This window comes from Pollicipes pollicipes, unplaced genomic scaffold (genome assembly GCF_011947565.3).
Source record: "Pollicipes pollicipes isolate AB1234 unplaced genomic scaffold, Ppol_2.1 Scaffold_6052;HRSCAF=7182_pilon_pilon_pilon, whole genome shotgun sequence".
NCBI classification, from domain to species: Eukaryota; Metazoa; Arthropoda; class Thecostraca; order Pollicipedomorpha; family Pollicipedidae; genus Pollicipes; species Pollicipes pollicipes.
Window position 1 is genome coordinate 7,893,419 of NW_023596805.1, and position 12,227 is coordinate 7,905,645.

The 12,227-nt window shown below is 49.9% G+C and overlaps 1 protein-coding gene across 1 annotated transcript in view; it reads right to left on the reverse strand.

Annotated features, from left to right (window-relative positions):
- LOC119104769 (neuroglobin) overlaps positions 1-12,227 on the reverse strand; it is a gene marked incomplete in the record, with an annotated part of 118,452 nt that overhangs the window by 14,421 nt on the left and 91,804 nt on the right. The window contains 1 exon segment of the mRNA XM_037228489.1: positions 2,890-3,010. Within this exon segment, the coding sequence (XP_037084384.1) occupies positions 2,890-3,010 (121 nt within the window).

The window sequence follows — 12,227 nt, forward strand, 5'->3', positions numbered from 1 at the left end:
ATATCAGTGCTGACGTCACAGATCAGTGGTGACACAGTACAGGCCAGTGACTTTTACAGTTTTTTTTTAGCCAAGATTCACTTCATTTACTAAACATTATAAAGCACCAAATAGCTGGGCTTATTGCTAGTAAGAATCGTGGCTGGCCACAGCATCTTGCGACGAACGTTATCAGTTCGCAACGCAGCGTTTTAAAGCATCGTACCATTTAAGACAGATCGGCTTGATTGCTCGCCGCGCGGGAATGCGTTGGGTTCAGTGCAAGGCTATGGGCTGCTGCTGGTCTCTCTCTCAAGCTCATGCCGTGAGAAGATGGCTGGCTAGGGGAACATAGCAAATCGTCAGTTTTTTTTTTAAGGTAATGGCGTTAAAGAGCCTTGCCGCTGTAGGAGAATTGTGGTTTGTGTATACTTGAACCGTACCTTCGGAGGTAAACAGAAGACGTTGGAGTGACACGTGTCAAGGATTAATGCAGGGCTTCCTGTTACTGAGAGAGACAGTGGTTTTAAGGTAAGAGGTCGCGAATCGCTGGTGCAGGCCTCTCTCTCACACTGCTCTCGCCCCTCAGGCTTAGCGTACTGACCGGTGGAGAGGTGTGAGATAAAACGGTTTTAATTGTCATTTTATTGTATGCAGGGCCAAACGAAAGTGATAGGGACGTTCAAAAATGTCGTCTGCATCTACTGGCACCAATATTGCATGTGTTTCACACCAGTTGATTGGATCATGTTAGCAAGTGCGAGTTCTGCACAGGCAATGATTATGCGAGGATAGTGAAGGTCGCCAACGCTTTCAGCCGATTGTACGATGACGTCACGAAAGCAGAAATGATATTGTTTCAGGTACTTGTAAAACCATGCGATCGGTAAATGTTGGGCCACAGGGATACAGTTTTGCAAAATACGTAGGGACAAGGGGACCATTAGGAGGCCAGCTCGCGGCGCCGCATGACCTCTTCAACTAAAACCTCGCCTTACCCTGGTCGTCCTCCAAGCTTTGGGCCGCGACCGTAGCACTCCAATCTCCCGCTGGCGATGTTAAGTCGCACAATGGCCCCTGCTTCAAACGGGACCCGCCGTGATTGCTTTCTGTCGGCCAAGTTACGACCACAATCGGCTGAGTCTGTTGACTTGGGGATTTCTTCGGCAGCGTCCGGTGTTTGGGGACCAAATCCAAAAGAGTGCACGTGCTGGAATTGGACGAATTGGACGAAAAACTTTGCTCGGCAGGAGTGCGTCAACTACGAGGACCAGGAGCGGATGAGCCCACACCTTTGTGGAAATTTTGCATTGGTCCCATAGACGTCGACTGAAAAGAAATGACCAAAAATGTCTATGATCCCAAGCAACAACTTCAACGCTCACGTGGTACTCTGGACTCCACTGCCTCTCGAATCCAGATGCTTCGGAGTTCTGGGGCCCTCTATTTCTTTTTTAAGTGGAATAATGACACTCAGACTTAACCCTCCATAAATCAATCCATCCAGGGCACAAAGTGTGAAACTTTCGACCTACCTCTCCAGCTGGACCATTTCGTGCGGCATCGGTGGTGCCGTTCTGAGTGGCTAAAATTACCCTAGACCATGTCCAGGTCCCATTACCGGAGCTTCAACCGGCAGCCAATTCGAGCAAGTGGCGGAAATCGCGTTACTGACTTTGACCGGGGCGGAGGAATTTTTGGAACGGGCTTAAGAGCTTCGTTGGCACTTAAAGCTCCGAACAGCTATAGCACTATACGGGATTACACCAACGCGCTGCCACGAACGTCTGGAGTGGGTCTAGAATAAAAACCGCAGAGAGAGAGAGAGAGAGAGAGAGAGAGAGAGAGAGAGAGAGAGAGAGAGAGAGAGAGAGAGAGAGAGAGAGAGAGAGAGAGAGAAAGAGAGAGAGAGAGAGAGGGAGAGAGAGAGAGAGAGGGAGAGAGAGAGGGAGAGAGACAGACAGACAGAGACAGAGAGAAAGGAAGGGAGGGAGAGAGAGAGACAGAGACAGAGAGAGAGACAGAGAGAGGGAGGAAGAGAGAGTGAGAGAGAGAGAGAGGGGAGAGAAAGAGAGGGAGAGAGAGAGAGAGAGAGAGAGAGAGGGTGAGGAAAAACACATACGCACACACACACACACACACACACACACACACATATATATATATATATATATATATATATATATATATATATATATATATATATATATATATATCTCTCTCTCTCTCTCTCTCTCTCTCTCTCTCTCTCTCTCTCTCTCTCTCTCTCTCTCTCTCTCTCTCTCTCTCTCTCTCTCTCTCTCTCACTCTCTATCTATATGTATATAATGATAAGTCCATATGCATTCGTATCACGTCTAGAGGCATCATTATGCACATGATCTCCTTCCTCTTTACGCATCAATAAGATGGAAGCATGCCTGCAAGGCATCGGCATCACCTCCATCATACGCCCAGAACGTCTTCTGAATTGGCGTTCTGCTTGACCTTGACCTAACCTGACCACACGCGGAGTGACACACTTCAATGCAGTGTCATGTGTCAGACTGTACGGTTGTGACCACGCCGGCACCTGAGGCGGCACGCGTCAGTGCGCCCACATCACTGTGCTCCCGCTCACGCTGTTGCGGAGGTAGCTCACGTCAGTACTTCACGTGCGTATATGACGTCAGAGGCCTGAATGAGTGAGCTGCGGTTTGACTCCATAGCTCAGGTGGCCACTGAATGAATGAATGAATCACTGCGATGACGTCAGTGTGCTCCGGCTTCGTGTTTCGGCTGATCTGGCTCACGTCAACATGCTCACGTCAAATTACTCTGACTTCGCGCCGTGGCCATGTGGCCCGCATCCGTGTACTCCCGTCGGCGGCTTCGCGCCGCAGATGAGGTGGCCCACATCAATGTACTCACGTCAATGTACTCTGGCTTCGCACCGTAGCTGAGATGGCGGCATCCGAGCTCCGTCATCAGGCAGCCGTACTTGTCCTCCGAGTCCAGGCGCGAGATGACCTTGTTGACGAAGCCCATCACCCTGCGAACGGAGGGCAATTATACAGTCGCAGCATGTGTGTTGGATTGTGGGCGATTGTTACCGCTTCTGTTGTGGGAATTGCACTGAAACTGTGTCAGGATTGTCAGAATGTTCCAAGGTTTGAACGGGCCGAACTACGTTGATATCATTTTTTCATCGTTCAGCGCTATCATGCTAATGTTGAGCTTTTGCGAAAACTGGGTAAGCCGCGTACCCCCCATACCCTGCTGCCCGCAATTTAAACCTGGTAACAAAGGCCATGCTTGCATATGTTATTAAATGGCAATATTTGCGGATGCTTTTTAGCGACGCATGTGAGTGTTAGGGGCATTGGCGTGACACGCTAGGACCAAAGACGCCCGGTGGGGTCAATTCACTCTCAACGTGACTGGTGTGACGTCACACCGCTCCCGGAGCGGAAGAAGACAACGGTTATTCTGCAGTCCTCATAACAAGCGTTCCTAAGGCAACGCATCATGGGATCTCAGCAATGCCTGGTGTGAAATGCCTTCAAGCCTCTAAATGTTCGGACTCATGTATTAGAAATGGATCCAAGCAGTCAATAAACATCGTTGGTGGCTTACAGTCAAGGCCCGTTGGGAACATTGTAACGACAGCTCTCATAACCGCGTTTTGGACGACAAAACATAGCATGTCGGCGAATTCCATACGTGGTGTATCCTTTGCCATATTTCTCGCGACTGATAATCCAAAAAAGTATCTTGCAAAGCTGCATGGGAAATGCTCAGTAATTTCCGGCAGAATGTTGCCTGTGTGGCGGAGAACGAACGCTAGGTTCCAACCGACTTTCTTAAGTTAGTTAACGCAAAGGCTGTGATGGCCAATGCAATGAGAATAACGGTAGCGTATCTTCTCCTCTTATACAGCCGCCTGAACTGTATGTTGAATGCCGACTATTGGTGACCAGCTGGCGGGAAGCCAACCACATTTGGATGCGTAGGTACACCAAGTGGTGGAACAGGGACCGTCTCGGGACGCTCCGCGGCGCCAGCGACTTCACTCGGCTGAGCAAGCCGCCACTGCCCTCGTGAAGAAGGCGTGCAGCACATAAAGTGCATGAAGTGCATGGAGCAGGCGTGACAGGCCCCTAGGACACTGTCCGGTCATCGTAGGCGTACAGCTTCCGTTCTGTACAGCGCATTCGGAAGTGGTGGTAGCCTCCGGTCCAGTGCAGAGTGGACACCCCTTAGGTCGACACCCGACACCTCTCGGTCTGCTTCCACAAAAACCATCGACCGCGCTCTTCCCTCCCGGATGTGAGGGGTGGACGCGGCTGGCAGACGCGATGACGTCAGCACTAGCCCGCGACAGAGCTGCGTGTCTCAGAAGTCGTAAATACACGTCATGCCGCGCGGAAGAACCGTTGCTCAGCACGCACGTTGGGTTGTGCATCCTCTGGACAACAAAAGTCAATAGACTGACGCAATTTTCACAAAGGTGCTTCTTTTGCAACTGACTTCATCAAAAAGGATAGGATAGAACCCGATCTCAAGCTCTCTGAAAAACGTGACTTTGATACGTGAACGTTATTGGCTGTCAAAAAATACGCCACCCAGCGTTTCTGTTGCGATGCAGTTCAGTCGGGGCCGGTGTTGATAGTCACCTCGTTGAAGTTTTGTAAAAAAGTGAAATAAAAAACGGCGGTAGGTGATCGATTTCCAATAGACACTTGACACAACGATCACGTCAGCACCATTTCCGATGCCCTGGGCTCAGGTTACAAAGAATTCATCTACGGTTCCCTGTTGTGTGCAGTTTGCCTAGCATTCTTTTCAAAATATTATTCCCAGTGGCCTGTGCGAATGAATTTCGCAAAGAGGGCGAGCCAAACTTGTTGCATGCACCTTGACTATTCGAACTTGTTAGGTGGATCGACCACCCAAGTATTTCAGTTCCAATTAGTCACCCGTACCGCAGTTTTGTGTAAACTATTCCCGATGATGCAGGATTAGCGGAAGGCCAATGTTTCCTCTAATTCGTTGAGGGCGGGAGGCGGCGGCAGGTTCTTATTCGACGAGAGCGGGAGGTGGCTGTATGTTCTTATTCGTTGAGAGCGGGAGGCGGCGGCAGGTTTTCATTCGTCGAGAGCGGGAGGCAGCGGCAGGTTTTCATTCGTCGAGAGGGGGAGGGGCTGTAGGTTCTTATTCGTCGAGAGCAGGAGGGTCTATAGGTTCTTATTCGTCGAGAGGGGGAGGCGGCTCTAGGTTCTTATTTGTCTCGAGTGTGGCTGTAAGCGCTTTGCCAGAGCGTTTTATAATCGTGATCATCTACGATATTCCAAAATACGACGCGTTTTAACACATTGCACACTTAAGCCTTCGGAGACAGGTGCAGCTGACCACTCTGAAAACGAGCTTTGCGTCGATTGCCTTAGACAAACCACAGCTGCCCCCTTTTACGGCGCACGCAAGCGTCACAAACGCCCGGAGCGCACCGGCCATCCACGCATATACCGTGACCTAGCAACTCCGCCCTGGGGCCAGTTTCGCCGGGTCTGCTATTGAGCGCTGAGGGGACGGCACACCCTGTCCCAGAATGGGCGGGACCTGCGTAAGGCTGCGGGCTGTCAGCGAGGTCGTGCGCGTGTGATGCCGTTCTTCCAGCGCGAGTGGTCCATGTGATGCCGTTCTTCCAGCGCGAGTGGTCCATGTGATGCCGTGCTTCCAGCGCGAGTGGTCCATGTGATGCCGTTCTTCCAGCGCGAGAAGTCCATGTGATGCCGTTCTTCCAGCGCGAGAAGTCCATGTGATGCCGTGCTTCCAGCGCGAGTGGTCCATGTGATGCCGTTCTTCCAGCGCGAGAAGTCCATGTGATGCCGTGCTTCCAGCGCGAGTGGTCCGTGTGATGCCGTTCTTCCAGCGCGAGTAGTCCGTGTGATGCCGTTCTTCCAGCGCGAGTGGTCCGGGTGATGCCGTTCTTCCAGCGCGAGAAGTCCATGTGATGCCGTGCTTCCAGCGCGAGTGGTCCGTGTGATGCTGTTCTTCTAGCGCGAGAAGTCCATGTGATGCCGTTCTTCCAGCGTGGGCGGGTCCATAGAAGAGTTGGCGCACCGGCAGCTGGCTGCAGAGCAGTAAACCATCGGCGAGCAGGCTGGAACGGTGTCTGCGCGTGCGCGCAGTGCCACTCGTGGGAAGGTTCTTGTTCGTTGTTGAGCGGCGGCATGAACTGGCTTCATCGCTGCTCTGACAGGCGGAAATTGCATCCAGTCTTCGGTTGCAAAATAGTCGGAATAAAGAGCGACTGTAATTAACATTGTGGACGTGGGAAAAAATGGAATATTTCACAGGTGCGAACCTATGATAAACATGCCAGTGTTTCAGTAAACAAACAGCATTGTTTGACCAGGCGCCGACTGAGATGTTTTGCCCCTCCCCACCCCCCAGCCGTCCTCCACCGAGAAACTAGTGAGAAGCTAGGGAAGGGGATAAGACTACCCCCTGGTAACTGAGGGTTTATTGGTGGATCGTAAATATCAAACCGCAATCGATAGCCCCTCGATAACCGATTGACAATTCGATCAAGTTCAATTAAGCCCAGAAACCGTTGAAGTGACGTTGCTATCTGTATAATGGCTGTCACACAAGGTTCCTCAAAAACTCAGAACATTTTCGAGCTATTTCATGGCACCTTAAATTGTCAATCTTGATCAGTGGACCGTGAAACCAGCTTGCAGCGGGGTCGTGTAACCAGCACACAAAAGAGCATGCTCCTGTAATTTGGAACATGCCATGATGTTAACAAAGGTCAAGAGTTAACAAGGTCACGGACAAATGGCATGTTTGGGCAAGTTGTGATCAGGTCATCTAATCTTCCGTGATCACCTGAATGTTTACCCTTACGGCGAACATTAGTCACTGGTTTGAAAATATGTGAGTTGTTTTGATTTATTTATCTTTGATTTGTTATTTAATCGCATAGACTTGTCAGCAATGGGCTTTGTACGATTTTGGTTCGGAGCTCAAAGTCGATCTCACATGACCCCTGATGATGAACTGGCTTGACCGCAAATAGTAAGAGTGACCTCGACTGACGAACAGCGTCATCAAACGATGAATGTAATGTAGGCTTTCCCAAAGCAAGGAAGCGAAGGGGGGGGGGGGGGGGCGGTGAAGGCAACTATCACTGCGCAAGCCTTCACTGATGACGTCATGACTCTTGACTCGACTAGCCTCAATTGTGTGGGTTCCATAATGTGTCTAATTGATTGCCTGTTGGCGTTAAAAATTCTTTGGACCTACCTGGCACGCTCCTGAAGTGGTTCTCGAAACTGGATAGCCTTGATTTAAACCCAAGAGGTTTCAACCCCTCCCCCTCCGGGTTTAAGTGTCTGAGGCTGCCAACGGAGTCCTCGAGCATTGCACATTGGCTCCCACATTGCATCTCACACAAAAAAAACAGAAACATTTTAGGAATATTGTGCGTGGAGAGTGAATGGGTGGCAAAAAAACATTCCGTTCTGAAGTCACACAGATGCAAAGGGATTCTAGGCAAGTGACTGAGACTGCTTCCAGTAAACTAGTATTTCGTCTCTGTCTGTTTCACTTACTGCCACAGCCCGAAGCCATTACAGAACCGGCTCCATCGATAACGCAAGTGCTCTATGTTTCCACCAAAAACATATTCCATAGATCACTCAAAGGCATATGCGTGGTGAGGTAGATTTGATTGATGTTTGATGTATATTTTCGATTATGGACATAAAGCAGTACGTAACATGATGAGTGGATTGGCGCATAAGCGGAACACTTACATCTGAGCGTCTCTCCTAAGCGTCTTAACGCTTCTGCCAAAACCGAGCCAAAAGATGAATCAAAGAGTTATGAGCGGTAAGCAGCTTAGCTTTCCTCCATCCCGAACCGCGCAGGGTGCGTCCTTCCCACGGGCATCACGTATTGCGACCGAGCTGTAGTGTCTCCTGTGAGCTGTTGCGGGGTCTGGAATCTGCTTCGGATCGCATGATTGATCCCTGAAAGATCGTGGCTGATTTTGCAGCGTTGCAGGTTGTCAAGCCGATGTTAATTAGTGCCCCACGTCTCAATGCATGTCGCCGTGGAAACCGCTTATTAATATGCCAGACCGGTGTCGCTGTGAGACAGCAGGACCGGCGTCCAACGAGCATTAAAAGTAGCACGCTACCAGGCAACAGAATGGGATTTGCAGAATCCTAATGCGATCGATCCGAGCTCGTTCGCCTGCAGAAAGCATCTCTCTCCGCGAGATGCAAGATGTCTTGGCGAGAACCGAGCGCACGTGCAGACGTGCTCCAGCTCCACCGCTGTAACTGGGTGGACGTGGTGTTGAATGTCAGATCCGCCCACAAACTGGGGTCAGCGAGGTGACGGATCTGATCGTCTGGCCACGGACTGACGTTATCTCTGTTATTCTCATATTTTATGGGACGTTTTCTCTCATATTTCAACGTAATTAATGCATGCAGTAATCGTAATGGTATGATAATAAATACTACTAAATGAAATAAAATGCAAGAAGTATTACGGTGATAACCTACAAATATTTGGAAAATATTTGTAGGATATTTATGCATGAATGCAAATAAGATAAGAAAAATGGATTTCAGACGTCCAATAACAATCAATTGAATATCGTCAGCATATAACAAGTTAGGCTGAACTCGATTAACGGCTTCCGAACCCAACCTCAAGAGCTGTTATCGGGTCAGGTAGCAGGCATCTTTGGAGGTATATGATGAAGTGAGCAAACGTGACAAAGCCAAAAACTTTACGCTCTTCTTTAAAAAAAAACGCGACACATGTCACGCGTTTTGGGGAGCGCCAGCGACTGCATTGGCCATATTAGCGCCCAGGGACCATGGCACAACCGGGATTCGAACCCTGCTCCTCACGTGAGAGTCCAGTGCACTAACCACTCGGTTATTACACCCCCCCCCCCAAAAAAAACACGCTTCTAACCTTGTAAAATAAGGAGAAGTCTGGTTAAGATGTTGCTTACGATTACATGATGGTTATGCTGATGTCATGTTTACCGTTATTTGATTGTTGTTTATATAATGATTATGATGACATGCTAATTAACATGAGCACGGGTGAGGAAGGCAATTTGACCCCTAAAGGTTTTTAAAAGTGATTTCCGAACGAATCTACGCAGCTTGGCCAAGTCCGGCATAGCTTTAGACAATGAACTAACAGCTTTTTTGGTTAAGAAATTAGATGTACCTGGCAAGGTTGCTGACCTATGCTAGCCCAAAATTGGGCCAAGGCTGTCAGTGAAGTCATTTTCTAAGGAATCGTTCAATTTCATGCGACAAAGGAATGTTAGACGAAGCCGTACATCTCTGAGATAGTTTCTTAAGCAACACAACACCCAAATTAACAAATTCTATTGACCTAAGGTCAGGTATGACGGTCAAACCGAGGCAAAACGAACCTGTTTTTTTACTCGAGACCGTGCTGTATGGGGCATATTCGGTGCTCACTTTGAATTTGTTAGTAACAGGGACTGCATCATGCATCTTCCATGGACTTAAGATCACAATAGATCACCGACCTAAAATAACCGAAGCAACATTTTGCTTTTAGGAACATGCCACCAAGCGTAATTCTTGACGCTTATTCAATCGCAAAAATCAAAGCGGTCTTTTATGATATTGGTCACCATGATCTTGTAAAGGTAAAACAAGGTCGCTGAACTTTAACGAACACCAGTTGTCTTTTGCTTAGAACAGGTACCTAGGTTCGCGGCAGTTGCATGACGAGGCTTAGGGCATTTTGGACACCAATTTTGTGTTTGACCTTGTTTTACCTTATTCACCTCGAAATTCACAAACCAGGAACTTGAACTTGCAATACAACTTAGCGTACACACAGGCTAACACATCCTGTGAATTTGATGTATCCAGCTCTCTTAGTATTTGAGATCTAAGAGCGTTTAAATTGACCTCTCCACCCGAGCGAAGACATTTAACCGGCCACCCGGGCGCATGTTCATATTATATGATGATTATTAGTACATGGCTATGATCAAATAAACATCTAGGCATATTTGTGCACTTAAGTGTGCCCGTGCCAGGGTGGTACCATAACCATTCAATGGACACTTTGACAGGAAGCAACTTGGGAGATCATTCACGGCGCACGTGAAATAATCGTGGACGATACCTTTTTTGTGGAGGGAGTATCGCAGCGTCGACGCCAGAATATTATTGGTATGTCTTCAACACAATTTTAAAATTTGCCTCCGGTCTCTTTCAGCAGACGAGCACGATGGCGGCTGCTGTGATGGATTTAGCTTAACCGAAGCTGAAGTGTGCGAGGTTAAGGCTTTGCAGAATCATTGCTGGGAAAAGCGTACATTTATGGAAAAACGATTCGCGGAAGTACCGTATCGCTTTGCTTGCTCACCTCGAGAGCAAACTTTACGTAGACAAACTGCCTGGGCGCGGGCCGCCACCTCGCATGCTGATGGAACACCGCCCCACCCAACGCGGCCAGCTTCTGCCACATACACGCACGAATAACGTCCGTCCGCCAACTGTCCGCTTCCGGAACTGACCGGAAACGAGCATCTTCCGGTCGATCGCCCCAGGGACGGTAACAACGGTGGCCGATGGGACAGTTCCGCGGAGGCCCGCATCGGAATCGACAAATGATCGACGGAGTGCCGCTGCCCGCGAGCGCGTCGTCGCCGACGATTCCCGAAAGGCGCCGTCGTCTTGGCTGGTCCAGCGGCCTTCGCAGGCTGGGCTGCCACACTGTCTGACCGTCGCAGGCTGGCCCAGCGTCCATCGCAGGTTGGGCTGTCAGACTGTCTGACCGTCGCAGGCTTGCCCAGTGACCATCGCAGGTTGGGCTGTCAGACTGCCTGATCGTCGCAGACTGGCGCCAGACTGTCCGACCGTCGTAGGCTGGCATCAGACTGTCTGACCGTCGCAGACTGACCTGTCAGACTATCCGACAGTCGCAGGCTGGCCTGTAATGCTGTTTGACCGTCGCAGGCTGGTCTGTCACACTGACCGGCCGTGGCAGGCTGGCCTGTCACACTGTCCAACCGTCGCAGGCTGGCCCGTCAGGTTGTCCGACAGTCGCAGGCTGGCCTGTCACGCTGTTTGACCGTCGCAGACTGGTCTGTCACACTGACCGGCCGTGGCAGGCTGGCCTGTCAGACTGCCTGACCGTCGCAGGCCGGCCTGTCAGACTGTCTGACGTCGGTAGCGACCGGCGTCACTGTAAATGCTGCGTTCCGCTGCGGTCTGAGATGCATCTGTAAAAAGTTTCTTGGCTTTGTTCCTAGCCGGTGATCTGGTTTCGGACTTGACCAATCCGAAAATTTAATAGGATAAAATGGATATAATCAAATAGAATGTGTGGACTGGATGCTGGGCCTGAGGGCAGAGCGGCATTTTATATTTTACGAGCTGCGGAGTCTTCGAAAAGGCTACCGCGTGGCCGAATGACTTCGCCTCAGAGGCGATGCGGAGGCGATTTGCTGACATCAAGTCAATTGCACCGATCTCACGCCACATTTATATTGGCGCCAATGGTCCTGTCTCACTTTGTCTTCACCGGTGTCTGCGCCCGAAAGTCTGCTAGCCTGATAACGGTGGACTTATGGGGTCCTGCAAGAAAGTGCTATTGGAGTGTCGGCGCGCTGCCGCGGTTCCGCCGGCTCCTCTGTGCCAAGCGGAGCTCGAAGTTCGTTTCTTTCATTTCCTTTGGCGTCGCATCGGGGCCTTACAGTGAGGCAAATTGGCGACTTCAGTCAGTGCTGGCTGCTTTTAATTTCTTTCGAGCCACCAACGTGAGTGGTAAAGTGGGCCACTCTTTGGCGTGCATCAACGCAAATTTACTTAGTTTACAACTTTTCCAAGTGGGAAAGACAGAGTGCAATCGCGCTCCATTTCTACACACATGATGTACCGCACTGGGATACATTTCCCCCCGCCCCCCCCCCCCCCCCCCATTCTGTCTCATTTTCTCAACTTCATCTAATATATTCTGTCGAGGTGTAACTCCGTGGTACCTCATGAAGAAACACAGATTCCTTGCATCAGAGATCAATGTCCCCCATAATCTTATGCCGCGGCAAAATGGCGACATAAGACTACAAGAGATGGCCTTATGCTGGCTTATTACAGGCTCGATACGATTTTCCAGCTGAAATGTCGGCGAAGCCCGGGCCATGAGGAAAGGAATCCTGCCGATGAACAACATTGGATGGT